This window comes from Phytophthora sojae (genome assembly GCF_000149755.1).
Source record: "Phytophthora sojae unplaced genomic scaffold PHYSOscaffold_12, whole genome shotgun sequence".
NCBI lineage: Eukaryota > Oomycota > Peronosporomycetes > Peronosporales > Peronosporaceae > Phytophthora > Phytophthora sojae.
Genome location: NW_009258126.1, coordinates 1589957 through 1617350, shown reverse-complemented (window position 1 = coordinate 1617350; position 27394 = coordinate 1589957). Strand labels below are relative to the sequence as shown.

General features: G+C 58.7%; 7 protein-coding genes across 7 annotated transcripts; 3 read left to right on the top strand and 4 right to left on the bottom strand.

Moving 5' to 3' along the window:
* Positions 1–273: 273 nt before the first annotated feature.
* On the top strand, positions 274–5572 carry PHYSODRAFT_340738 (hypothetical protein; the record flags this gene model as incomplete). Its single annotated transcript, XM_009538954.1, has 6 exons — positions 274–696; positions 749–1123; positions 1180–3570; positions 3636–3928; positions 4084–4288; positions 4370–5572. 6 exons carry the CDS (start codon positions 274–276, stop codon positions 5570–5572), a joined length of 4890 nt encoding a protein of 1629 aa, XP_009537249.1.
* Positions 5573–5704: 132 nt separating this feature from the next.
* PHYSODRAFT_340737 (hypothetical protein) lies at positions 5705–6301 on the bottom strand (the record flags this gene model as incomplete). The annotated part of the gene is made up of 1 exon (XM_009538953.1): positions 5705–6301. The coding sequence occupies one exon, from the start codon at positions 6299–6301 to the stop codon at positions 5705–5707; it is 597 nt and encodes a 198-aa protein (XP_009537248.1).
* Positions 6302–9414: 3113 nt separating this feature from the next.
* On the bottom strand, positions 9415–13009 carry PHYSODRAFT_528193 (hypothetical protein; the record flags this gene model as incomplete). Its single annotated transcript, XM_009538952.1, has 10 exons — positions 9415–9840; positions 9906–10004; positions 10091–10225; positions 10303–10926; positions 11011–11262; positions 11355–11561; positions 11793–12220; positions 12302–12580; positions 12700–12739; positions 12824–13009. Coding segments are annotated over 10 exons (2676 nt in total), but the record flags the coding sequence as incomplete, so codon positions are not given.
* Positions 13010–13995: 986 nt separating this feature from the next.
* Positions 13996–15231, bottom strand: PHYSODRAFT_528489 (hypothetical protein; the record flags this gene model as incomplete). The annotated part of the gene is made up of 1 exon (XM_009538951.1): positions 13996–15231. A coding segment is annotated over one exon (1236 nt), but the record flags the coding sequence as incomplete, so codon positions are not given.
* A 665-nt stretch (positions 15232–15896) lies between these two features.
* PHYSODRAFT_529377 (hypothetical protein) lies at positions 15897–16916 on the top strand (the record flags this gene model as incomplete). Its single annotated transcript, XM_009538950.1, has 2 exons — positions 15897–16439; positions 16497–16916. The coding sequence occupies 2 exons, from the start codon at positions 15897–15899 to the stop codon at positions 16914–16916; spliced, it is 963 nt and encodes a 320-aa protein (XP_009537245.1).
* Positions 16917–17027: 111 nt separating this feature from the next.
* On the bottom strand, positions 17028–18587 carry PHYSODRAFT_528743 (hypothetical protein; the record flags this gene model as incomplete). The annotated part of the gene is made up of 1 exon (XM_009538949.1): positions 17028–18587. One exon carries the CDS (start codon positions 18585–18587, stop codon positions 17028–17030), a length of 1560 nt encoding a protein of 519 aa, XP_009537244.1.
* Positions 18588–19543: 956 nt separating this feature from the next.
* Positions 19544–27380, top strand: PHYSODRAFT_340733 (hypothetical protein; the record flags this gene model as incomplete). The annotated part of the gene is made up of 47 exons (XM_009538948.1): positions 19544–19602; positions 19661–19771; positions 19830–19940; positions 19999–20109; positions 20168–20278; positions 20337–20447; positions 20506–20616; positions 20675–20785; positions 20844–20954; positions 21013–21123; positions 21182–21292; positions 21351–21461; positions 21520–21630; positions 21689–21799; positions 21858–21968; positions 22027–22137; positions 22196–22306; positions 22365–22475; positions 22534–22644; positions 22703–22813; positions 22872–22982; positions 23041–23151; positions 23210–23320; positions 23379–23489; positions 23548–23658; positions 23717–23827; positions 23886–23996; positions 24055–24165; positions 24224–24334; positions 24393–24503; positions 24562–24672; positions 24731–24841; positions 24900–25010; positions 25069–25179; positions 25238–25348; positions 25407–25517; positions 25576–25686; positions 25745–25855; positions 25914–26024; positions 26083–26193; positions 26252–26362; positions 26421–26531; positions 26590–26674; positions 26759–26853; positions 26928–27038; positions 27097–27207; positions 27266–27380. 47 exons carry the CDS (start codon positions 19544–19546, stop codon positions 27378–27380), a joined length of 5127 nt encoding a protein of 1708 aa, XP_009537243.1.
* Between the last annotated feature and the right edge of the window lie 14 nt (positions 27381–27394).

The window sequence follows — 27394 nt, the reverse complement described above, 5'->3', positions numbered from 1 at the left end:
AAAGATATGATGTTAGCGTACGTGCGCATGGTTGGGCGTTTTGCATCGGTACCCGCCACCCACCGACGACGTCTCGCTGGGGCTGAGATGACTTTCCAGACTCCTCGCGTCACCTTGAGCTACTCGGCCGTCAGGGCATGACAGCCAGCTCATTCTCCAATTTGCAGCTTCCAGCAACACCAAGGCTATTGTCTCCGGGCCATTGAGACGTGAAACCCTTACTTTCTGGACGCTCTCAACGAGCTGAATACAACAAGGAGAAGCAACGCGTCCATGGTTCACATCCTGCAAGCTCCGCACAACCCAGCAGCTTCTTGCGTGGAAGATGCCCCAGGGAGGGCATTTCCGCAGATGGAGGTCCGCTTTGACGACGTGTCCATTTCAATTGATATCGTGGTCAAGGACGAGGCCAACACCAAAGCGGAACTCCCCACACTCCCCAACGAAGTCGCCAAAGCAATCCGAGGCTTGGGCGCCACGAAGCACACGATCAAGAAAAGCATCCTCAAGAACGCCAGCGGTATCTTCAAACCGGGTACGATCACGTTGGTGCTTGGTCAGCCTGGATCGGGCAAGTCGTCCCTCTTGAAGCTGCTCAGTGGTAGGTTCCCGGTCGAGAAGAACGTGACTATGGAGGGCGATGTGACGTACAATGGAGCACCAGCCAACGAGTTGCAAGAGCGACTGCCGCAGTTTGTGTAGCACGGGCCTGGACAGTGCCGCCACTTTCGACATCATCTCGACACAGCGCAGAATCGCCAAGGGCTTTTCCAAGACGGTGGTGATTTCTCTGCTGCAGCCTTCGCCTGAGGTGTTCGCGCTGTTTGACGATGTGGTGATTCTGAACGAAGGCCACATAGTTTACCATGGCCCACGCCAGGAAGCATTGGGGTACTTCGAGAGCTTGGGCTTCAAGTGCCCCCCATCCCGAGATGTCGCTGATTTCCTGCTCGATCTCGGCACCGACAAGCAGGCGCAGTACGAAGCAAATTTGATTCCATCCAGCAACGTCCCTCGTACGGGCAGCGAGTACGCCGATGCCTTCACGCGCTCAGCCATCTATGAGCGTATAATTGGGGAGCTCCGCAGCCCCGTCCACCCGAGCGCGCAACACATTGACCACGTCCCCGAATTCCACCAAACCTCTGGAGCAGCACTATCGCCGTCGTACAGCGGTAGATCAAGCTCACCCGACGCGATACTGCCTTCCTCGTCGGCCGCTCCATCATGGTGATCTTGATGGCGCTGTTGTACTCGAGTTTGTTCTACCAGCTTGAGGCTACAAACGCTCAACTGGTTATGGGCGTCCTCTTCAACACGGTATTGTTCACGTCGGTTGGTCAGCTCACTCAGATCCCGGTGTTCATGGCTGCTCGAGAGGTATTCTACAAGCAGCGTCGGGCCAACTTCTTCCGGACCACGTCGTTCGTGCTGTCCAACTCAGTCAGTCAGCTTCCGTTGGCTATCGCTGAGACTCTCGTGTTCGGCTCGATCGTGTACTGGATGTGCGGCTGTGCATCGACTCCGGAGATTTTCGTGCTGTTTGAGCTGGTGATCTTCTTGGCAAACTTGACCTTCGCGGCGTGGTTCTTCTTCCTCTCGTGCGCTTCGCCCGACTTGAACGTGGCGAACCCGATCTCGCTCGTCTCCATCCTCTTGTTTATCGTGTTCGGCGGCTTTGTCATCACGAAGATCCCGGTCTACCTGCTATGGCTGTACTGGCTTAACCCCATGTCGTGGAGCGTTCGCGCGCTCGCGGTCAATCAATACACCACTGCAAGCTTCGATACCTGCGTCTTCGACGGTGTTGACTACTGCATGAGCTACGGCATGACCATGGGCGAGTACTCGCTAACCACGTTCGAGATACCAACGGAGAAGTTCTGGTTGTGGTACGGCATCGCTTTCAGGATAGCTGCGTACTTCTGCTTCATGGTGCTTTCGTACATCGCACTGGAGTATCACCGCTTCGAGAGCCCCGTGAACGTAATGGTCACAGTAGATAAATCTACTGAGCCCACCGATGACTATGGCCTTATCCATACCCCACGCAGCGCGCCGGGTAAAGATGATATCCTGCTGGCCGTCGGCCCCGACAGGGAACAGCTCTTCATCCCCGTCACCGTAGCGCTCAAGGATCTCTGGTACTCGGTTCCAGACCCAATTAACCCCAAAGACACCATCGACTTGCTCAAAAACGTCAGTGGCTACGCGTTGCCTGGGACTATTACGGCGCTCATGGGCTCGTCGGGAGCAGGGAAGACTACACTGATGGACGTTATAGCTGGACGCAAGACGGGAGGCAAAATTCGAGGTCAGATCCTGCTAAATGGCCATCCGGCGACCGCCTTGGCCATTCAACGAGCCACAGGCTACTGCGAGCAAATGGACATCCACTCCGAGTCGGCGACAATTCGCGAAGCCCTGACTTTTAGTGCGTTCTTGCGCCAGGGTGTCAATGTACCGAGCAGCTACAAGCACGACTCAGTGAACGAATGTCTGGACCTGTTGAACCTGCACGCGATCACCGACCAGATCATCCGCGGTAGCTCCGTCGAGCAGATGAAGCGGCTCACAATTGGCGTTGAGCTAGCAGCGCAGCCCAGCGTTTTGTTCCTGGATGAACCCACAAGCGGACTGAACGCAAGCTCCGCTAAGCTCATTATGGACGGCGTACGCAAAGTGGCGGACACTGGGCGCACCGTGGTGTGCACGATCCACCAGCCCTCGCCCGAGGTCTTCAGCGTATTCGACAGCTTGCTACTGCTGAAGCGCGGGGGTGAGACGGTCTTCGCGGGCGACCTGGGCAACAATGCGAGCGAAATGATCGCGTACTTCGAGTCGATTGACGGTGTGGCCAAGCTCAAGGACAACTACAATCCAGCCACGTGGATGCTGGAGGTCATCGGAGCTGGAGTCGGCAACAGCAACGGTGACACGACAGACTTTGTGAGGATCTTCCAGACTAGCAGGCACTTCGAGCTGCTGCAGTTGAATCTCGACCGTGAGGGAGTATCATATCCATCGCCGTTAATGCCTCCGCTGGAATATGGCGACAAACGCGCTGCGACGGAGTTGACTCAGGCGAAGTTCCTGCTGCATCGATTTTTCAACATGTACTGGCGCACGGCGTCGTACAACCTGACGCGATTCTGCCTCATGTTGATGCTAGGATTGATCTTCGGGGTCACGTACATTAGCGCGGAGTACAGCTCGTACGCGGGGATCAATTCGGGCATGGGGATGCTGTTCTGCACGACGGGCTTCATTGGTTTCGTGGGGTTCATAAGCGTTGTCCCAATATCTTCCACTGATCGATTGGCGTTCTACCGTGAGCGCTCATCGCAGTGCTATAATGCGCTCTGGTACTTCGTCGGCTCCACCGTCGTCGAGATCCCGTACGTCTTCTTCGGCACGCTGCTGTTCATGGTGCCGTTCTACCCGATGGTCGGGTTCACGGGCGCCGCGAGCTTCTTCGCGTACTGGTTCCACCTGTCGCTGCATGTGCTCTGGCAGGCCTACTTCGGCCAGCTCATGTCGTACTTGATGCCGTCCGTGGAGGTGGCGCAGGTGAGCTGCAGATGATCTTCCTGACCTTCAACGGCTTCAACCCGCCCGGAGGCTCGATCCCGCAGGGCTACGCGTGGCTGTACCGCATCACACCGCACAGATACGCGCTTGGGATCGCGGCGTCCATCGTGTTCGGAGACTGTCCGAGCGATGGCGATGGCTCCAGCATTGGCTGCCAGACTCTGACGGGGCTGCCCCCTTCGCTGCCCGACAACATGACGGTGCAAGAGTACCTGGAGGTCGTCTTCAACGTGAAGCACAGCGAGATCTGGGAGGACTTCGGCTTCACTATGGGCTTCATTGCGCTCTACCGACTACTGGGACTTCTCGCTCTGCGCTACGTCAACCACCAGAAGAGGTAGCCATAGCGGCTGGACGATCGCTGTGCTGTAGACGAAATAGCTAGTCAGACGTTGCACTTGGATACACTATTGCATACAAATCCCAAGTCGATCTATTTTTGACGACTCATCCGACTGTTTGTCCATTGCTGTTCTTCTGACACTTGGGCAGCACCATGTCGTTCTTAGAGCACGAGTGCAGTGTGTCGCTCGCGGCGGCGCTGGCCTTCCTGGACGAGTCTCTGGACGCCGCCGACGGGCCCCAGCTGACGCCTCGCACTCTTGGCTCCTCTGCGGCCGTGCTGCCGTCCCCTCGAGCCTCGATCCCCGACCCGGAGCTGCTCTTGGAGGCGCTGGACGAGGACGACGAGACCATTGTGCCTCTATCCCAAATTGCTCCAACAGACGCAACACTACCACAACTACAGTTAGAGAGCAGCACTTTACCCGTCCAAAAGACCACCACGATCGTGCCGGCGGCTTCCAGCTCCAGCTCCAAGTCCAAGTCCAAGAAGCAGCCCAAGACGTCCCGTGCCACGAAGAAGAAGAAGCTCAACTATGACCCGAACAAGGCGCGCAACGAGCGGCGCTTCGAGCTCGCGTGTCTGAGGAAGGAGGTGAAGGACCTGGAGCTGACGCTCGAACAGTTGCAGAGCATGCAGGGCAACGAAGAAGGCTCCAAAAGTGTAAAGCGGCCACGACAGCTAGTGCCGCGCACCTCCGGGGGCAGCGGCATGTCGGCCGTGTGGGAGCAGATCTGTGCCCACCAGTTGGAGCGGCGGCTGAGGGTCGAGAGGGAGAATATCCACCTCAAAATGATGTACAAGAGTCAGGTTCAAGTGGCCAAGAGCATCGAGAAGCTGCTGCAGAAGAGGCTGGCGCTGCAAGAGTCGACGTACTCGGAGGTGAGCAAGCACACGAGTCGCATCGAGGTGCCGCAGGGCTACAACACGGAGGAGAACCAGAAGATCTTCGAGGAGCTATCGACTGGGGTGGAGGCGTCGTACCGAGAGGTGGAGGCGGTGTTCGATGAGCATTACCCTGGGCGGACGCAACTCCCGACGAAGGAGCCGCTACTGCGTGACAGCGTCAACGGCAAGTACATGGAGCTGTTCGACAACAAGATCATGCCGTTCGATATGAGGTCGACCGGTGACGCGTGGTGGAGGCGGTGGCATAACTACAAGGGCCACTGCGCACACGAGAATGGACCTAACAACACCATTGTGGAGAAGTTTGGACTGGAGATGAAGGACGTCAAGACACGCACGACTGCCACATTCTACGTGCAGCAGATTCTGAAGCGGCATGTGGAGGAACGACGCATTGTCATCGTGTGGCACGCGCACATCAAGCCGCTCGAGTTCGAGAAGAAGCCGGCCAACGGCGTCCACTATCTGGAGAAGGGGTACGTGCTGATTAAGCCCCATATCACGGAGACCCCAATGGAGCAGGATGAGGCTGCAACGCGTGTTATGACCTGCTACATCATCACACCGCACTTGTCGAACCGGAAGCTACGGACAGACGCTAGAACCACTGCGCTGACCGATTTCGTGCTCAGCGCGACGTCTGCGAATATTTCCATGAGCAACGAGATGATCGAGAATCTGCTGGTCGACCGAGCAATGAAACGGGCGAAGGCGAGAGAACAATCATGACCTCACGAGTCACTTAGACGCCGGTATACATGTACATAGCTCTGGATTATGAGCGCCAAGAAGACAAAACGTTTCTGTGATGGCCAAATACGTGAATTTCACGATATCGACTTCTCCTTACGTCATTCAATCCTAGCTCTGAAGCATCTTGCAAAGACGGCGGACCACGCGCTCAGCATCTTGATCGCGGGTCTTCTTGGCAATGGTGTCACTAGTGTGGTAAATTCCGTCCGGTGTCCGCTTGAAAAACAACCAAGTGGAGAAGTCTGAAGCAATCCCGAATACGTGACGGGCATATGCCGGGTTGTTCGTGAAGGTAATGTCGAGCATAAGGAGAGCCTGAGCCTTTCCCTGACGCAGGAGATTTTCCTCTTTCTTGACCTCGACGACCATCAAGGTGGAGTCACCTCGAGCTACCAGGTAGTCTGCTCTGCCTCGGACGGCAACATTCATCGACCCCAAGTGCGCCTCCGCTTTCAGGGTCAGGTCTGCTTCTTGACACGACAACAAGGTGCAGCGTAGTACTTCTTTGACGGACTTGCTTACACGTGCCTCGGCCAACTCCGACGAGAAAATATCCCCTAGTCCCGCGTCAAGAGCGTCAAGTGCATCAAGCATACGTCGGACGTGTACGCGACCAACCTCTGCCAAATGGAACTGGGACGAGTCCTCGATGAGCAACGGCTGGTATACCGCCTTGATCGCGTTCCATGACACCTTGCTGCACATGGAAAATAATTAATACCTGTTGTTCCAGCACTGTCGAGCTGTTGGTACCGGACAGCTCCTACTGACCTGTCAAGGACCCTGGTCTGCTGTTGTTTCCAACAAATACTACGTAGTATTTTAGATTAAACGCCAGTTGCGGGCTTAAGCTGCGATTCGCTTCGATAATTCAAAACCGCTTCATCCAAAGCACGTACATCGGCTACTCCCATAGCTAGTAACTTGCAAATGGACTGCTCTTTGCTATTGAGGATCCGTAGGATACAGAAGTAAAACAATAGCGCTGTACTTAAGTAAATTCATGTAGCAGAAGGTAGTGAGCGATTGCAAGGGCACGTAGCCGAAGAAACCCCTACTGTACTCGCAAATTAGGGCCGCCCGGAATTTCCAGAGGCGGAAACCATTGCCGAGCATTCCTGCGAATGGGCCTGCCCCCACAACTCGGAGTAAGATTTATTGCTGGGGTCTGTAATCCACAGTCCACACACATCTCAGGAGAAATCCATGAAGAAAGTAGCAGGTTAAACAGAAAGCAACAGCAGAACAGGGCTCATGACAGGTGAACAGGGGCTGTAGGAGGGCAACAGCCGAATAGTGCTAAAGTAACAGCTCATAAATATCACCCGCTGCACATCGATTTCGCCAATAGAGCCTCGTTCAGCTTGTCAAGATGTTCCTGCCATGCTGCCTCGCCCCACTGGACCTTACGCGTGGAGCTGAATGGACTGGTCTGGAACGGCGAGTTGGAGATGCTTGGTTTGACGAGAGCACCACGAGGCGGCACGATTGATGCCGTGTCGAACGCTGGGAAGCGGGTAGAGCAGTTTAAGCCTTGGAATCTGGTGACCTTTGTCGCGATAGCTCTTCCGCATCGGAGCAACGCCATGGCACTCGTAGTATCACCAGAGTTAGATTGCTGTCGGTAGAGCGAAATGAAGTGTACATGCTTCAAGCGAGCAGCATTAAGCGCTGATGCTGCTGATGTGCTCGGATCATCAAGAACAGGTTGGCTTGCTTCCGGTATATCATAGACGCAGTTTGTTGGCGACGGCACAATCTTCTGTTTCTAGTGACAAGCCCCACCTGATCACATTGTGACTGTCACAATAGCGTCGTCACGCTATGGGTATGGTAGCACTTGAGCAGAGGGTAGTAGTAGCTGAAGCACTCGGGCAAGATGCCGTCGACGTTGCAGTCAGCACTAGTTGTTCTTGAACAGGTAAATTGAGATCTGATTGAATTAGACGTGTTTCCCTAACTAGTTTTCTTCTAGCTAGCCTACACAACTCACTCAGTAACTCTTCGTACAAACATGCAATGTTAACATGCAGGATGGCATCCTCAACTTGCACTTGAACGTCAACTCACAAAGCCGAAAGTAGATCACAGCTGACGAACTCTACCCGCTACTAATTGCCGTGTTCAACTTGATAGCCTTCGCGTTCAAGCTAGGATGAGTAGGATCTGCTAGCAGTCCTTGATGATACCATGACAGTGACCCGACCCGACGCAAGCAGGCTACTGTAATACAGTGACACCTCCCTAAATGAACCCCTCTAACTGACTATGTGTTCCCTATCTGGTTAGGATTCCTCGACTGCAAACGGGATTATATGGATTTCACTATAGGTGTTCTATAACTGATCAAAAACCTCTTTATTCTCTAAATGGTCGCCATTGTTGGCGCCTCAACCCTCTAAATGGACGCCGTAGTAATAGATCCAAACTGATATATTTTTCTCAATCACTTGCCTGCCTCTCCCACGTATGCCATTGCTACCACTACTCCCGCCACAACAAATCGAGCGAAGAGAGAAATAGTATTTGGGATGCTAAGTTGGAACAAAGAGTTTGCAGTAACTGCAAGCCTTGTAAATACTGATAAATAAGCTAGCCACAGTATTTTACAATCAGCGCAGCGTACACAAATATTTTACGAAAAACTAAAATATTATGATGTCGAGACAACTAGGGCTATGCAGTAGATACCAAGCAAAAGATAAAACTGCAGGCATGGTGGCAGGATATCGGGACAACAAATATTCCCATAACCTCACTGTATTGAAACTCACGTACAACCTGAGGGGATGCGATTCTGCTAATACCAATGAGAAGAAGGAGTAGGAACAGACAATACCGCGCCTACCGTTATTGGTTAAGTTCTGTCTGTGTGAAGACGAAACAAAACAAGAGTACGAAAATGCTGGAGGGGTACCAGGTAAAGAAAGCCCTTGTACTGTGCACCTAACATATGAAAATGTAGCGATTAGAAGTGTAGCCATTTCTTTATCTGATCAATTCTTTAACTGAAACAGCGTATTAGACCGAGCGAACTGGGTGTCATTTATAGAGGTGTGACTGTAGCACATTCACAACATTCCAGCACAAAATGCCAATTGGTTGAAAACGTTGCGACTGACTGGCCAATGAAAACTATCTGATGGCTCTTCTTAAGTACGATACAATAACTTGTGTTCAGTATGCAACCGATTGACATTTTCTTCGTTCTCATTGGCTGACGCCTTTACAGATAATGACTGGAGCGGGCGAACCGACTCGCTGTTGAGCTCCCCGTTCACCATTTCCGCTTTGGCGGCGATTCCGACAAGAACCTTAAGACAGCTACAAGAGCCTTGTGCGCTTGCGTGTGTGTGTACCGATCGACCGGGAATGCAATGATGATCCAACCTTTTATTTTCAGACTAGAGTTTCTGAATCCGGGGGGTAGTAGCCCTGGTTGTTGAGAATTTTACTCCGAGCATTCCCATCCACATCCTAGAGTAGGCAGTTGATGCACGTTCGAGCAGGAGGAGAAGGAGTGATGATTCCCTTTCAATTAACCATCTTTCGGGGCTGATATATCCAAGTAATTGATGCATAACCAAGGAATACTGACCTTTCCACCTCCAACACTATTATTGCGTCCATTACATCAAACTCGGAACGGTAGGAGATTGCCATTGAGATTTTAGGTCTTGCTTCCTCTGGAGCTGTGACCTGGCAAAAGTACTGCTAGACAATGCAGTCGCACGGTGTGGTGTCTTTGATGACCTCGTCTTACTGTGCCGACTGCAGACGTCGTTAATGTACACGTGCGTCTTGTGGCGTCCAGACGCTCAGCACGGCAGATCCACGGCCTTCTGCACGTTGACGCGGTCGAGGCGGCAGCAGCCGAGCACCCGCTCGGGCAGCTCCTCCTCGGTCTCGCCCTGGATCACGAAGGCCACGTCGATCACGAGCTTGGACGTCTTGTCGATGAGCGAGTGGATGCCGCGCCGAGCGATGTACGAGAACGCGTGCACGTCCACGACGATCTCGGTGCTGCCGTCGCGGAAGTGGTAGATGCGGTGCTGCGGCCGCGTCAGCACGGGCGTCGCGTTGTGGCTCACCAGCAGCTTCTTGGCCACGCCCGTGATGCCGCACTCGTCCTGGTTCGTCACCTGCGCGATGACCTTGAAGCGATCCGTCAGCGACGTGTCGTCACCGGCCTCTAAGAACCGCTTGAACAGCTTGAGCGTTGTCGTTGTGGGGTTCTTCAACTCCTGTATACAATGGACTAGTTAGTCTCTCGTGGTCAACGGAGGACTCAGCTTGACGTCAAACTAACCTCGGAGATTTCGTCTGGGATCTTCCAGTAGAGAGCCAAGCTGTAGCCTGGACCGTCGTAGGAGCCATCGCCCCACATGCTCGGCCCGTATGACGGGAGCTGCAGCAGCGAGAGAGATACAACAACATTCACATGAGAACCATAGTTCCCTCGCTCCATCGTGGCAAGTGAAGACTGTACTCTACCTGAGCGTTGATGATGAAGAGTCGACTGTTCTCGTGTTCGGGCGGAAACTCGACGCGCTGGGAGATCAGGTCCAACTTGCTGTCGGTTCGAACCAAGTCAGCTCCAAGAAACTCGAACAGCGCAGCGCTAGAGGGCTGCGGACAGGCCAGCAAACACGAGAAGTTAGCAACCGTACAAGCGCAGTCATACACAAAAAGCTTCGAGTCCGTACCTCTTTCTTTCGAGACCTCTTGTACTCAGCGCTTCGAACTGAAAATGTTTCAGCTCGGGTTGTCGTCCACGAGTGCTCCACGTTGCTAGACCGTCCGCTTGTTTGCATCTCACACTGCGTCATGGTGCTGCCCATAGGGAGCTTCGCGAGCCGTCGACTGCCAGCGGCGCTGGGTCGTCGGCGAGGCGCATCACTCGATCCTTCCACACGCTTGTTGTCGTCGCAGTCTCCTCGATCCAGGACCGTCGGGCTTGAAATCTTGTGCAAGCAGCATCTCTCTGGATCGCTGCACTGCGCGATGTCGGTACCCAGCAGAGCATTATCGATACCCCCGTTCACGTCCGAGTAGGCTCCAAAACTTGCTTGACGCGGACGATGTACCAGTGACCTTGGGTTGTACACGCTAAACACAAACATACACGTCACGGCGATGCAGACGGCCACCTTCCACAGCACGTGCTCGCTGGCGAGACATCGAATGGCCACAATGTTGAGCATGAAGCCAACAATGAGGCACTGCTTGGTCCCATCCACGTGAACGTGGAGGTGCCAGCACGAATCGGTCGGCATTCCGCTGTCAGGCCCCAACGAGAACTGCGTCACGATGCGAGGCGGAATCTTGCGCTTCGGATGCGGCTGTGATGCCGCAGCGTTCGACCCCTCGTTGGTCTCTCCATCGCCAGCGTTGCCATGGTGAGCTGGAGAAACCCGTCCGAGCGTTGGGGGTGGCGACTCGTGTCCACTATCAGCCGCTGCTTCGTTAGCAGCCTCTGCTTCTCGTTCCTTCGCTGCTTGCTCCTCCTCCATTTGCTTCTGAAGCAGACGCTGCCGGTAGAGCTGCTGATGCGAGAGTACCGGCGCGCCGCTGTTCGCCTTCCCATTCTGCGAGTCCTTCCTGTTGATCGCCTCCGCTATCGCAGACGTCCACAGATCAAAGTCCGTCTCCGTGTCCGCGCACAACTGCAGTAGATGGCAAAGAAGCATGCCACAAGTGATTCTTGTCAGACTCGCACACCCACAACTACATGCAGAGAATTCCACCATGATCGCACCTTGTATTGAACGCCGCGCTTCGAGTCGATGTCGTGCAGCGACAACGTCGAGACCTGAAAGAAGTAGCGCGTAGGTGCATTCCTCGCCAGCGTCTTCTCAAACAGCAGCGACACGTTGTCCATGTTGAGGTCCAGCGCGCCGCGATACCAGGGATGAGACTCGTTCAGGTACAGCAGAGTTTGTTGCGGGTCGTGATCTTGGTCCTGCTGTTTACCAGGGATGACCGGCTCCTCGATAGTTGTTGCGCTACGGATAGCCGACTCCGCTTCCTTTGCTTCAACGGCTGGTGCTCCAGTGCTCTCACTGCCTCTGGTATCGTTTTCACCTGTGGTGCTGCCTGGAGGTGATGGCACTGAAGCCTGCGAGCCAAATGACTGCCTCTGCGTCTCAGTAGCTTGGCCGCCGGAAGCCGCAGCTGTGCCTTTCCCGGCCGGGACAGGAGAGTCCGCCATGTGAACGATATTGCCATGAGACGCTGATGAAGTTGGCATGTGGTTGGCCGGGTTGTGCCGGTAGTACGAGAGCACGCCGCGCTGGCGGTCAAGCACGAACCACCTTCGGTGCCACGATCGCTTCTTGCCCCACTTGCTGTCGCTGATCTTGTGCAGGTAGCCGCAGACATACTTCTTCGTACTCTGAGACTCCGACGAGAACGAGTAACCCGCAGACAGGAGCTCGACTGCTGCTGGGTCATCGTTGGGGTGGTCGCCAATGTGATGCTGGTTGTAGCCCTGTGACTTGCCGACGTGAAGAATGCTGCGGCCAACGTTTCCAACTCTTGAAATGCCACCGCCCACTGCTTTGCCCATGTATCTCCCCATCTTCTGGACGCCGCGTGCACGTGATGCCCCCGACCGCCCTTGACCTCGCCGAGTAGAAGCTGCCGGGTCGTCAGGCGGGTAGAATGGGTCCCGAGCAGATACGGGCAACGGTGCTCCATCAACACGTTGGCTGCTGACGCTGATATCACTCGAGCGCTCGCCGGACTCGTCCTGAACCACTGCGCCTGCCTCCTTTAAGATGCTCGTCAGTTCGTCGTGGCCGTTCAATGACGCGGAGCTATCGCGAAATGAGCTTTGAGACATCTCCATCTCCGTGATTTGGTCGGAGTCGTACAGCCCGTCCGAGTCCTCGTCGCCGCTGTCTTCGCCGCCAATGAAGTCAAACGAGCGGAATGGATTCCTGTTGGGGTCGTTCCTGCAAGACGGACTGTTGTTCAAAGGGTCTCTGCAAGCAGCGCATCTCAAACGTTAGTAGAAAACCTAACAGCGCACCAGCGAAAGCAGCACACAACGTACGAACTGGACAAAAATTCGTCACTCATGCGAACCGATCCAACGGGACTTCCAGGTAGTGGAGACGGAGGGAGATGAATAGCAAGAAACTATGGAAACGAAGCGATATCAAGCATTCCCACGGTTAGGTGAGCCGAGGCACAGCAGCTTAGAATCAATAATATAACACGCACCTCCATGACATCCGGATACTGGCGCACCCACGTGACGAATTGCGAGTTTGACAGCAGCCCCGCCATTGGGATCATGCACTCCTCAAACGCGGCGTAGAGCTGCTTGGGCAGCGACATGTACTCCTCCAGGTAGTTCAACAGGTACAGATAGTCCTTCTCCGCAATGAACCCCTCGCCATTGTTGCTGCCAAAATTACCCGCACCAACGTCAGTTCTCCACGATACCTACCCTGTCACACCTCAAGAACCCACTGCAACCAACGTACTTTTCCCCGGTGAAAATGATGTTGTACATGTTGAAGATGTAGCTGATCCGGTCCTCCGTATTGCCTCTGTGTCGTGCACAACCCAACAACAAACAAATAAATCAGCATCTTATCGCAGCCAGCGACCGCCATTCCTCCCCTCAACACGCCACTGCAACGACAGAGTAGCCACGTACTCGTAGAACAGCGCGAGGATGCACACGAAGGCCTCCTTGGAGATCGAGTCGCCCGGCACCTCCTCGAAGCACCGCATCGTCACATCTAGCACCAACCACAACACAAATACCCGCATTAACCACCAATGATCCGCCTTCCCTTGCTCCTCTAATAGCTTTGACTGATTCTCACCCCCAAAGAGCCCTCGCAGCAGCTTGGACGTCAGCAGCCCCTCCTTCTTGGCGACGTAGCGCTGCTCCTCGTCCTCCACGGCGTCGCCCTGCACGCACGCAATAGCTTAAGTCAACACTCGACCCCATACAACCCCGGACCACCCCATTGCAGCGCTGTGTCGGACCTTGAACGTGAGCCACGCGACTGTGAACTCGGAGGCGTCGACTGCGCCGGCGGATACGCAGGTGGAAGTCAATGCACAGAGTTAGTTGACGCAATCTTCTTGCGCGAGAGGGAGATCCCTCCACGCGCAGAGCTGCAGGCGCAGAGAGAACGCTCCTAGGGGCACGTACACGGCCGGTAGAGCCTGCGCTGCGTGGAGGCCGACGCGCCCATGACGCCGACTGTTACAAACTGGGCTGAAGTGGGCTCAAATACGTTGCGCGGTTGTGTTCGGTACACAAAATGGTCTTGGAATCCCGTACAAGTATCCACTATACTTCAGCAACATTTAATTCCATTAAGTACGATCGCGTTAAGTAAACATATCATGTCTTGACGTCGCGGCGGCACTATTTACAGCGCGACGCGGGGCAGCGAGCGGGTGTGGCCACGTACTTGAGGCTGGACACCGGCGGACAGCAATGCGCTTCGTTCAATCGCGCGGCGCAGCTTCAGGCTGCAGCGCGCGAGCAGCAGCTTCGCCAGCGGCGGACGGTTCATCGCGTCAACTTTGTCGAGGAGCCGCTCGTTGAAGCGGCTGCGGGCGTCCAGCAGATGCCGAGGCACGGAGAAATCGAGCAGCGCGATTTCCAGCTGCTGCTGCTGCTGCGGCCTGCGCCAGACGACAACGATGGTCAGAAGAGAGAGAAAGAGAGAGATCGAGATGGAGCGGAACACGCAGCTGAACGTTATTACGTACATGCACACGAGCGCTGCGGTCTGCAGCACCACGAGCGGACACAGGGCGAGGCAGTTCTCCTGCTCGCCCCACCCGTCGTCGGTGTCGGTGGCGTGCGAGTCCTTGCCCGCCAGGACGTCGTACACGCACGGGTAGCACAGCAGGATGCCGGCCAATGCGGTCGCGTTGAGACTTGATGGCCGCCTCCACTCTAGTACCAGCGCCTGGCCGGTGGTTGAGCGGAGCAGCTCTCTGCAGGCTGTGGCAGTCCATTCAGCGAACGCCAGCAGCCTTGAAGCTTCGGCCTCGGAGCTGTGTCTGTTGATGAGCTTGGGCTGCGCGAGACTGGCGCTCACGTCGACGTACAGCTGCTGCTGCAGCTCAGTCGCCAGCTCGACCATCTTCTCGGACACGAAGGCGTCGACGTTGACGAAGAAGACGTTCCCGTCCAGCAGCACGGCGCGCACTCGCTGCGCTGCAGTCCATCGGCACTGGGGCTCTTCTAGTAACCCGATCAGTAGGAGCTCCGCCAGCTCCTTGGTCAGCGCGCAGCAGTCCACCAGACACGACGCTCGCAGGCCGGACGCCACGAGCAGCAGGTCTCGAAGCAGCACGCGCACTTGAGCCACCGCCAGACGCAGCTTCGTCTTCTTCCTGCCACCACCACCACCAGCCCTCGCCAGTCGAGCGTGCAGGCGTTGCGCCAGAGCGCTGAGCTGCTCGTCCGTTGGCCACGAGGCGCTGCCAACGTCTTCAGCTGCTCCAGTAGCGGAGTGATAAAGCCACCACGAGGCCCTGGACAAGCTGCTCTGGTCCGCGGACGACACGAACGCGCGGATCTCGCGCTGGAAGCCCAGCAGCACGCCCAGCGCGCGCGAGTCCCCCGTCCAGCAGCTCATCGAGCGGAGACCACCGACAGGATAGTACCGTATACATCAAGGACGCGTGCGTGGCCGGCCCGTCTCTGTCTGAGGGATGTTGGTACATGTTGCAGTGGCACAATCATCAAAGGTCTCCACATCCTCCACGCCAGGCCCTGCGTTTCACTCGGCAATTCTCCTCGCCCCGAGCAGATACAGTGTGGATAAACACAGTGAAGATGGCGCCTCCGCCCGTGAGGACGGCGTCGAACGGCAACGTGCGCGTGCAGCTGCGCGGCTTTGAGCGCGTGTACACCGCGGTGGACAACTCGTCCACCAAGGTGGCCCACGTGATGGTGGTCAAGGGCCCAGTGGCCACGCTGGTGCAGCACCTCCCCACGGCGCTCGTGTACACGTACAACCTGCATCCGCGGATGCGCGCGCTGCAGGTGAAGGACGCGTTCCACGAGGCGGAGATCCAGCCGCCGATCACCGTGGACGACGTCGCTGCTCGCCGCCTGCTGCGAGTTCGGGCCACGAGCGCTGCCGAGGAGGAGACCGCGATGTGGAAGCGCCACGTGCAGGAAGAGTGCGAGCGGGTCGTGGACCGGTACGAGGACTTTGCGTCGTTCCTCGAGGTGTGGGTGGACGAGGACAACAGCCTGGCCAGACTCTTCCTCTTCTCGGACCACTACATGTGCGACGGCACTTCGGGCATGACGATATTCCATGACACGTTGAAGCACGCGGCGCTGCTGGCCAGCCAAGCGGAGATCGAGTCGACGCAGTACCCCGTTCGCGCGTCGCCCTACAATCTGTGGCTGGACAGCTACACGCTCTCGACGCCTCTCACCAAGATGACGGTCAAGCTGCTCGCTCCTGTGATCAAGAGCGTGCTCACGTCGCACACCAAGCCGCTGCTGCCTGCACGCGCGGACCAGGCGGATCTGGTCTACCCCTTCAAGAACAACCCGAGCTACGCGCTGTTCGAGTCGGGCTCCCCCGAGACTGTGAAGAAGGTGCTGGCACGCTGCAAGCAGGAAGGAGTCACGTACTCCGGAGCGGTCACTGCTGCGGTGATCTTGGCCTACTACCACGCCTCCCAGCCGCACCATCCCGTGGCGCTCACCGACAGCTTCAAGGTCACTCTCACTATGAGCACGAACCTGCGCACGCGGTTGCCGACTCCCGTGCCCGAGGACGTTGTCGGCAGCTTCGCGTCTCTAGTGCCTTTAGACAGCGCGAAAAGCCCCGGCACCGTCCTCTCCTCCGCGAAGTTCTGGGACGTTGCTCGCATCTGCAAGCAGGACATCAAGAACGGACTCAAATCTCCAGTGGCGGCCTTAACGGACATCTTCATGGACCAGAACTTCAACTCGGCGTCCGTGCCCACAGCGTTCTCCAAGCACGTGGTGAAGAGCTCGTGCACTGGAGACGTCAACATCTCCAACATCGGCCGCTACCCGTACCCGATGACGCACTCGCTGGGTGACGCCGGCGAACTCTCCGTCGAGTCGCTGTTCCTGTACGAATCTGTCCCCTTCTTCTCCATGGGTACGCTCATGTACGTCTCCACGGTCAAGAGCTTCAACTACGCCATGCTGCACAAGCACGAGGACAGCGACGCCGAGAGATTGTTCAAGGCGTATGTCGCCTTCGCTGAGCATATCGGGGAAGTAGACGCCGAGGCCACGATGGCCGATGTGCTGACCCAAGTGAAGCCAATTCTGCAGTAGCGACAGCGGCCAAACTACCGACAGAAAGCACCAGAACGAGTATTTTTTCACGTACAGATTGTTTGATAAATGCCTCAATACCATGGAGCAGCAATGATTCCAACGACAAAGCTACGTGTAGTCGTGCCCGGTGTAGCGCAGGCCAACGCGGTTTAAAACTTCCAGAAGTGTTTCGTCCTTGCCGATGTGGTCCATGCCTTCGCAGAGCTCGACGATTGCGACGAAAAGCGCCTCCCCCACTACATTCTCGCACTTGTGCGCCATGGAGTAATTGAACGAGTCGACGGCAGTGATGAAGAGCGTAGCAGACGACGCGAGGTGGGGAAGCGGGTGATACACGTGCAGACTTTCGACAGTGAGTACGCCGCAGTTGATGTCGTTGGCGTCTTGCGAAAGTCGGTGCTCCCGTCGATACGGATACCGCCCAACGTTTGAGATGTTGACATCTGAGGTGAGCGAATGCGGCACGGAGACGCCTTTGAGGAACGACTGCTTCATCCTCGAATGGATCTTCTTGTCCATGAGTACTACTGGTAACGCCATGGCCAACGTGTGCTTGGGCTTGTCATTGATCTCCTGCTTGGCTCGACGCGCGAGACCCCAGAACGTTGTGGTTTGCAGATTCACCCCTTCGTCAGCCAGCCAGTCGAGGCCTGTGACTGGTGTGTACATCCCCACTTGCTCCTCTTCGGCGGGGTTTGGTACGCGTTGGCGCATGTTGAATCCCATGTTTGCTGCCAGTTTGAAGCACTCTTGGGAAGGATTGCTCTTCCGCTCCTTCATGACGTGGTAGAACGCCAGCAGAATGACGCCAACCAGAGCTCCACCGACCGTGACGTTCTCCTCCCTGCATCTTGCCACGACTTTCTTCATACACTCCGGATCGCCCTCTGAGAACAACGCGGTGCTGCTGCTCGTCACCGGGGGAGCTCTGAAATGGTGCTGCCCCGCTCGCGCCGACAGCAGCGGCTTATAATCCCCCACACGATCCCGAAATGTCTGGCGACCAGAGACGCTCACCACGCTCTTCACGATCGGCTTGGCCCACGCGACTCTCGACAGCCACATCTTGTACAGCGAAGTGCGCAGTGGGAGCTCATGCACTTGATGCGGCGGTTGCTCCGGCTCAGGTTCGTTCTGAGGCGCCCCCGAGTGCTCGTTGGCAAACATTGCGACCTGCTCAAGGATGCAGTTCAGCACTACCATTCCAGAGTACCCGTCCGACATGTAGCTGTCCGAGAAGAGCATCAAGCGTGCGGCGCCCTCCCTCTCGTCCACCCACACAGTCAAGAAGAATGGTAGCTGATTGAACCGATCAAAGCCGATGCTGCACTCGTCGTCCGCGTAGTGCTGCCAGCCGCTCATCATGTCGTCGACGTCACTGGCAACGGAGGAGACCATACGAACGCGAACGAGCGCGAACGAAGTGACGTCGTGCCGAGTCAGCGGCGGGTGGATCTCGGCCATGAATTTGGCGCTCTTCAGCTGCAGCGCGCGCATCCGAGGGTGCATGTTGAAGGTGTTCATGACCGCCGTCGCCAAGTAGCGTAGCAAGACCGTCGTGGGGCCTCGAACTAGCATCGAGTGGACGATCTTCGTTGATACCCCGTCGACCATGGTGAGCGTGCGCTCGTAGCCGCGAAGCGAGACGCGTTCGCGGCCAGGTTTCATGCTGCCTTGCTGCGATGCCCGAGCAGCTTGGTGCCCTGCGACCGTATCGAAGAATGGGAGAACGGATGTGGCGACACGCACCAACACAAACTCGGTGGAGCAGCCTCCATACCAAGCAGGAGGAGTCCGACAATATCTAAATCGTTGGGTGTGCTTGGCGCATACGCTGGAAGAAATGCTGCGGCCGTCGTCGCGATCTGAATTCAACGCCAGAAGTACCGACATTGTTCGAAGGACAGGTGCTGCGCAGGAACATCAAGTGCAGGGTTGTCGATAAACTGTTCGACTCCCGACCTCCACACAGCACCCCGCGTGAGTAAACTACACCGAGTTGAGTGTCTACGACGACACACGGGGAGTGTTCACCAAAAAGCCGAGGAGTTTGTTTATTGATCGATCAAGGTTTGGACGTCTGACACTTTGTATGATACAAACGATAAATGGGATGTCACTCCAATTTGGCGTTCCTCCTGTGGAATCCCCAGCCATTGCGGTCGATATGTAAGCAATTCACTTCAAATTCCAATGTGAAACTGCGCATTCTGAAGACACCCCGATCAAAGAAACGGCGTCCAGCCTCACTATGGTCACCCTATAAAACCCTATAACTGCAAAAAGTATATAACTACCGCCCCCGCAAATGAATACAATTGTCTAACAAATGCAAACCGTATCCCCACGCCGAGACGCATCCAACGAGCCACTACACGCTGACTACCACCGCGTAGAAAGGCTCCACCCGATTCGCACCTCGGCACACCCACCAGCAGCCCACCACCACGCCCCCGCCGGCCGTAGCTACCGCAAATATGGCTTATTAGCCCCAAACTGTCAGTGGGTCAGCACGTACCTAGAGCAGCACAACCTAGTGTTGACGCCTCGGAGCCCGGCTTGCCATCGCCAGGGCCGGAAACCGCATTACGGGCGCTACGATCGCCAGCCGACAGGAGGGAGACATGGAGGCCTTTCCGAGGGTTTCCGCCGGTATGGTTCGTCTCGGTGGGTGTGTCAGGACGTAAGTAGAGCAGCTCAACCCGGCGTTGCCGCCTCCGAGCCCGTCTTGCTATCGCAAGGGCCGGAAACCGCATTACGGGCGCTACGGTCGCCAGCCGACAGGAGGGAGACATGGAGGCCTTTCCGAGGGTTTCCGCCGGTATGGTTCGTCTCGGTGGGTGTGTCAGGACGTAAGTAGAGCAGCGCAACCCGGCGTTGCCGCCTCCGAGCCCGTCTTGCTATCGCCAGGGCCGGAAACCGCGGTACGGGCGCTACGATCGCCAGCCGACAGGAGGGAGACATGGAGGCCTTTCCGAGGGTTTCCGCCGGTATGGCTCGTCTCGGTGGGTGTGTCAGGACGTAAGTAGAGCAGCGCAACCCGGCGTTGCCGCCTCCGAGCCCGTCTTGCTATCGCCAGGGCCGGAAACAGCCGTACGGGCGCTACGATCGCCAGCCGACAGGAGGGAGACATGGAGGCCTTTCCGAGGGTTTCCGCCGGTATGGCTCGTCTCGGTGGGTGTGTCAGGACGTAAGTAGAGCAGCGCAACCCGGCGTTGCCGCCTCCGAGCCCGTCTTGCTATCGTCAGGGCCGGAAACCGCGGTACGGGCGCTACGATCGCCAGCCGACAGGAGGGAGACATGGAGGCCTTTCCGAGGGTTTCCGCCGGTATGGTTCGTCTCGGTGGGTGTGTCAGGACGTAAGTAGAGCAGCGCAACCCGGCGTTGCCGCCTCCGAGCCCGTCTTGCTATCGCCAGGGCCGGAAACCGCGGTACGGGCGCTACGATCGCCAGCCGACAGGAGGGAGACATGGAGGCCTTTCCGAGGGTTTCCGCCGGTATGGCTCGTCTCGGTGGGTGTGTCAGGACGTAAGTAGAGCAGCGCAACCCGGCGTTGCCGCCTCCGAGCCCGTCTTGCTATCGTCAGGGCCGGAAACCGCGGTACGGGCGCTACGATCGCCAGCCGACAGGAGGGAGACATGGAGGCCTTTCCGAGGGTTTCCGCCGGTATGGTTCGTCTCGGTGGGTGTGTCAGGACGTAAGTAGAGCAGCGCAACCCGGCGTTGCCGCCTCCGAGCCCGTCTTGCTATCGCCAGGGCCGGAAACCGCGGTACGGGCGCTACGATCGCCAGCCGACAGGAGGGAGACATGGAGGCCTTTCCGAGGGTTTCCGCCGGTATGGCTCGTCTCGGTGGGTGTGTCAGGACGTAAGTAGAGCAGCGCAACCCGGCGTTGCCGCCTCCGAGCCCGTCTTGCTATCGCCAGGGCCGGAAACAGCCGTACGGGCGCTACGATCGCCAGCCGACAGGAGGGAGACATGGAGGCCTTTCCGAGGGTTTCCGCCGGTATGGTTCGTCTCGGTGGGTGTGTCAGGACGTAAGTAGAGCAGCGCAACCCGGCGTTGCCGCCTCCGAGCCCGTCTTGCTATCGCCAGGGCCGGAAACAGCCGTACGGGCGCTACGATCGCCAGCCGACAGGAGGGAGACATGGAGGCCTTTCCGAGGGTTTCCGCCGGTATGGCTCGTCTCGGTGGGTGTGTCAGGACGTAAGTAGAGCAGCGCAACCCGGCGTTGCCGCCTCCGAGCCCGTCTTGCTATCGCCAGGGCCGGAAACCGCGGTACGGGCGCTACGATCGCCAGCCGACAGGAGGGAGACATGGAGGCCTTTCCGAGGGTTTCCGCCGGTATGGCTCGTCTCGGTGGGTGTGTCAGGACGTAAGTAGAGCAGCGCAACCCGGCGTTGCCGCCTCCGAGCCCGTCTTGCTATCGCCAGGGCCGGAAACAGCCGTACGGGCGCTACGATCGCCAGCCGACAGGAGGGAGACATGGAGGCCTTTCCGAGGGTTTCCGCCGGTATGGCTCGTCTCGGTGGGTGTGTCAGGACGTAAGTAGAGCAGCGCAACCCGGCGTTGCCGCCTCCGAGCCCGTCTTGCTATCGCCAGGGCCGGAAACAGCCGTACGGGCGCTACGATCGCCAGCCGACAGGAGGGAGACATGGAGGCCTTTCCGAGGGTTTCCGCCGGTATGGCTCGTCTCGGTGGGTGTGTCAGGACGTAAGTAGAGCAGCGCAACCCGGCGTTGCCGCCTCCGAGCCCGTCTTGCTATCGCCAGGGCCGGAAACCGCGGTACGGGCGCTACGATCGCCAGCCGACAGGAGGGAGACATGGAGGCCTTTCCGAGGGTTTCCGCCGGTATGGCTCGTCTCGGTGGGTGTGTCAGGACGTAAGTAGAGCAGCGCAACCCGGCGTTGCCGCCTCCGAGCCCGTCTTGCTATCGCCAGGGCCGGAAACAGCCGTACGGGCGCTACGATCGCCAGCCGACAGGAGGGAGACATGGAGGCCTTTCCGAGGGTTTCCGCCGGTATGGCTCGTCTCGGTGGGTGTGTCAGGACGTAAGTAGAGCAGCGCAACCCGGCGTTGCCGCCTCCGAGCCCGTCTTGCTATCGCCAGGGCCGGAAACCGCGGTACGGGCGCTACGATCGCCAGTCGACAGGAGGGAGACATGGAGGCCTTTCGGAGGGTTTCCGCCGGTATGGCTCGTCTCGGTGGGTGTGTCAGGACGTAAGTAGAGCAGCGCAACCCGGCGTTGCCGCCTCCGAGCCCGTCTTGCTATCGCCAGGGCCGGAAACCGCGGTACGGGCGCTACGATCGCCAGCCGACAGGAGGGAGACATGGAGATCTTTCCGAGGGTTTCCGCCGGTATGGCTCGTCTCGGTGGGTGTGTCAGGACGTAAGTAGAGCAGCGCAAACCGGCGTTGCCGCCTCCGAGCCCGTCTTGCTATCGCCAGGGCCGGAAACCGCGGTACGGGCGCTACGATCGCCAGCCGACAGGAGGGAGACATGGAGGCCTTTCCGAGGGTTTCCGCCGGTATGGCTCGTCTCGGTGGGTGTGTCAGGACGTAAGTAGAGCAGCGCAAACCGGCGTTGCCGCCTCCGAGCCCGTCTTGCTATCGCCAGGGCCGGAAACAGCCGTACGGGCGCTACGATCGCCAGCCGACAGGAGGGAGACATGGAGGCCTTTCCGAGGGTTTCCGCCGGTATGGTTCGTCTCGGTGGGTGTGTCAGGACGTAAGTAGAGCAGCGCAACCCGGCGTTGCCGCCTCCGAGCCCGTCTTGCTATCGCCAGGGCCGGAAACCGCGGTACGGGCGCTACGATCGCCAGCCGACAGGAGGGAGACATGGAGATCTTTCCGAGGGTTTCCGCCGGTATGGCTCGTCTCGGTGGGTGTGTCAGGACGTAAGTAGAGCAGCGCAACCCGGCGTTGCCGCCTCCGAGCCCGTCTTGCTATCGCCAGGGCCGGAAACCGCGGTACGGGCGCTACGATCGCCAGCCGACAGGAGGGAGACATGGAGGCCTTTCCGAGGGTTTCCGCCGGTATGGCTCGTCTCGGTGGGTGTGTCAGGACGTAAGTAGAGCAGCGCAACCCGGCGTTGCCGCCTCCGAGCCCGTCTTGCTATCGCCAGGGCCGGAAACAGCCGTACGGGCGCTACGATCGCCAGCCGACAGGAGGGAGACATGGAGGCCTTTCCGAGGGTTTCCGCCGGTATGGCTCGTCTCGGTGGGTGTGTCAGGACGTAAGTAGAGCAGCGCAACCCGGCGTTGCCGCCTCCGAGCCCGTCTTGCTATCGCCAGGGCCGGAAACAGCCGTACGGGCGCTACGATCGCCAGCCGACAGGAGGGAGACATGGAGGCCTTTCCGAGGGTTTCCGCCGGTATGGTTCGTCTCGGTGGGTGTGTCAGGACGTAAGTAGAGCAGCGCAACCCGGCGTTGCCGCCTCCGAGCCCGTCTTGCTATCGTCAGGGCCGGAAACCGCGGTACGGGCGCTACGATCGCCAGCCGACAGGAGGGAGACATGGAGGCCTTTCCGAGGGTTTCCGCCGGTATGGCTCGTCTCGGTGGGTGTGTCAGGACGTAAGTAGAGCGGCGCAACCCGGCGTTGCCGCCTCCGAGCCCGTCTTGCTATCGTCAGGGCCGGAAACAGCCGTACGGGCGCTACGATCGCCAGCCGACAGGAGGGAGACATGGAGGCCTTTCCGAGGGTTTCCGCCGGTATGGCTCGTCTCGGTGGGTGTGTCAGGACGTAAGTAGAGCAGCGCAACCCGGCGTTGCCGCCTCCGAGCCCGTCTTGCTATCGCCAGGGCCGGAAACAGCCGTACGGGCGCTACGATCGCCAGCCGACAGGAGGGAGACATGGAGGCCTTTCCGAGGGTTTCCGCCGGTATGGCTCGTCTCGGTGGGTGTGTCAGGACGTAAGTAGAGCAGCGCAACCCGGCGTTGCCGCCTCCGAGCCCGTCTTGCTATCGCCAGGGCCGGAAACAGCCGTACGGGCGCTACGATCGCCAGCCGACAGGAGGGAGACATGGAGGCCTTTCCGAGGGTTTCCGCCGGTATGGCTCGTCTCGGTGGGTGTGTCAGGACGTAAGTAGAGCAGCGCAACCCGGCGTTGCCGCCTCCGAGCCCGTCTTGCTATCGTCAGGGCCGGAAACAGCGGTACGGGCGCTACGATCGCCAGCCGACAGGAGGGAGACATGGAGGCCTTTCCGAGGGTTTCCGCCGGTATGGCTCGTCTCGGTGGGTGTGTCAGGACGTAAGTAGAGCAGCGCAACCCGGCGTTGCCGCCTCCGAGCCCGTCTTGCTATCGCCAGGGCCGGAAACAGCCGTACGGGCGCTACGATCGCCAGCCGACAGGAGGGAGACATGGAGGCCTTTCCGAGGGTTTCCGCCGGTATGGCTCGTCTCGGTGGGTGTGTCAGGACGTAAGTAGAGCAGCGCAACCCGGCGTTGCCGCCTCCGAGCCCGTCTTGCTATCGCCAGGGCCGGAAACAGCCGTACGGGCGCTACGATCGCCAGCCGACAGGAGGGAGACATGGAGGCCTTTCCGAGGGTTTCCGCCGGTATGGCTCGTCTCGGTGGGTGTGTCAGGACGTAAGTAGAGCAGCGCAACCCGGCGTTGCCGCCTCCGAGCCCGTCTTGCTATCGCAAGGGCCGGAAACCGCATTACGGGCGCTACGGTCGCCAGCCGACAGGAGGGAGACATGGAGGCCTTTCCGAGGGTTTCCGCCGGTATGGCTCGTCTCGGTGGGTGTGTCAGGACGTAAGTAGAGCAGCGCAACCCGGCGTTGCCGCCTCCGAGCCCGTCTTGCTATCGCCAGGGCCGGAAACCGCGGTACGGGCGCTACGATCGCCAGCCGACATGAGGGAGACATGGAGGCCTTTCCGAGGGTTTCCGCCGGTATGGCTCGTCTCGGTGGGTGTGTCAGGACGTAAGTAGAGCAGCGCAACCCGGCGTTGCCGCCTCCGAGCCCGTCTTGCTATCGCCAGGGCCGGAAACCGCGGTACGGGCGCTACGATCGCCAGCCGACAGGAGGGAGACATGGAGGCCTTTCCGAGGGTTTCCGCCGGTATGGCTCGTCTCGGTGGGTGTGTCAGGACGTAAGTAGAGCAGCGCAACCCGGCGTTGCCGCCTCCGAGCCCGTCTTGCTATCGCCAGGGCCGGAAACCGCGGTACGGGCGCTACGATCGCCAGCCGACAGGAGGGAGACATGGAGGCCTTTCCGAGGGTTTCCGCCGGTATGGCTCGTCTCGGTGGGTGTGTCAGGACGTAAGTAGAGCAGCGCAACCCGGCGTTGCCGCCTCCGAGCCCGTCTTGCTATCGTCAGGGCCGGAAACCGCGGTACGGGCGCTACGATCGCCAGCCGACAGGAGGGAGACATGGAGGCCTTTCCGAGGGTTTCCGCCGGTATGGTTCGTCTCGGTGGGTGTGTCAGGACGTAAGTAGAGCAGCGCAACCCGGCGTTGCCGCCTCCGAGCCCGTCTTGCTATCGCCAGGGCCGGAAACCGCGGTACGGGCGCTACGATCGCCAGCCGACAGGAGGGAGACATGGAGGCCTTTCCGAGGGTTTCCGCCGGTATGGCTCGTCTCGGTGGGTGTGTCAGGACGTAAGTAGAGCAGCGCAACCCGGCGTTGCCGCCTCCGAGCCCGTCTTGCTATCGCCAGGGCCGGAAACAGCCGTACGGGCGCTACGATCGCCAGCCGACAGGAGGGAGACATGGAGGCCTTTCCGAGGGTTTCCGCCGGTATGGCTCGTCTCGGTGGGTGTGTCAGGACGTAAGTAGAGCAGCGCAACCCGGCGTTGCCGCCTCCGAGCCCGTCTTGCTATCGCCAGGGCCGGAAACAGCCGTACGGGCGCTACGATCGCCAGCCGACAGGAGGGAGACATGGAGGCCTTTCCGAGGGTTTCCGCCGGTATGGTTCGTCTCGGTGGGTGTGTCAGGACGTAAGTAGAGCAGCGCAACCCGGCGTTGCCGCCTCCGAGCCCGTCTTGCTATCGCCAGGGCCGGAAACCGCGGTACGGGCGCTACGATCGCCAGCCGACAGGAGGGAGACATGGAGGCCTTTCCGAGGGTTTCCGCCGGTATGGCTCGTCTCGGTGGGTGTGTCAGGACGTAAGTAGAGCAGCGCAACCCGGCGTTGCCGCCTCCGAGCCCGTCTTGCTATCGCCAGGGCCGGAAACCGCGGTACGGGCGCTACGATCGCCAGCCGACAGGAGGGAGACATGGAGGCCTTTCCGAGGGTTTCCGCCGGTATGGCTCGTCTCGGTGGGTGTGTCAGGACGTAAGTAGAGCAGCGCAACCCGGCGTTGCCGCCTCCGAGCCCGTCTTGCTATCGTCAGGGCCGGAAACCGCGGTACGGGCGCTACGATCGCCAGCCGACAGGAGGGAGACATGGAGGCCTTTCCGAGGGTTTCCGCCGGTATGGTTCGTCTCGGTGGGTGTGTCAGGACGTAAGTAGAGCAGCGCAACCCGGCGTTGCCGCCTCCGAGCCCGTCTTGCTATCGCCAGGGCCGGAAACAGCCGTACGGGCGCTACGATCGCCAGCCGACAGGAGGGAGACATGGAGGCCTTTCCGAGGGTTTCCGCCGGTATGGCTCGTCTCGGTGGGTGTGTCAGGACGTAAGTAGAGCAGCGCAACCCGGCGTTGCCGCCTCCGAGCCCGTCTTGCTATCGCCAGGGCCGGAAACAGCCGTACGGGCGCTACGATCGCCAGCCGACAGGAGGGAGACATGGAGGCCTTTCCGAGGGTTTCCGCCGGTATGGTTCGTCTCGGTGGGTGTGTCAGGACGTAAGTAGAGCAGCGCAACCCGGCGTTGCCGCCTCCGAGCCCGTCTTGCTATCGCCAGGGCCGGAAACAGCTGTACGGGCGCTACGATCGCCAGCCGACAGGAGGGAGACATGGAGGCCTTTCCGAGGGTTTCCGCCGGTATGGTTCGTCTCGGTGGGTGTGTCAGGACGTAAGTAGAGCAGCGCAACCCGGCGTTGCCGCCTCCGAGCCCGTCTTGCTATCGCCAGGGCCGGAAACCGCGGTACGGGCGCTACGATCGCCAGCCGACAGGAGGGAGACATGGAGGCCTTTCCGAGGGTTTCCGCCGGTATGGCTCGTCTCGGTGGGTGTGTCAGGACGTAAGTAGAGCAGCGCAACCCGGCGTTGCCGCCTCCGAGCCCGTCTTGCTATCGCCAGGGCCGGAAACAGCCGTACGGGCGCTACGATCGCCAGCCGACAGGAGGGAGACATGGAGGCCTTTCCGAGGGTTTCCGCCGGTATGGCTCGTCTCGGTGGGTGTGTCAGGACGTAAGTAGAGCAGCGCAACCCGGCGTTGCCGCCTCCGAGCCCGTCTTGCTATCGCCAGGGCCGGAAACAGCCGTACGGGCGCTACGATCGCCAGCCGACAGGAGGGAGACATGGAGGCCTTTCCGAGGGTTTCCGCCGGTATGGTTCGTCTCGGTGGGTGTGTCAGGACGTAAGTAGAGCAGCGCAA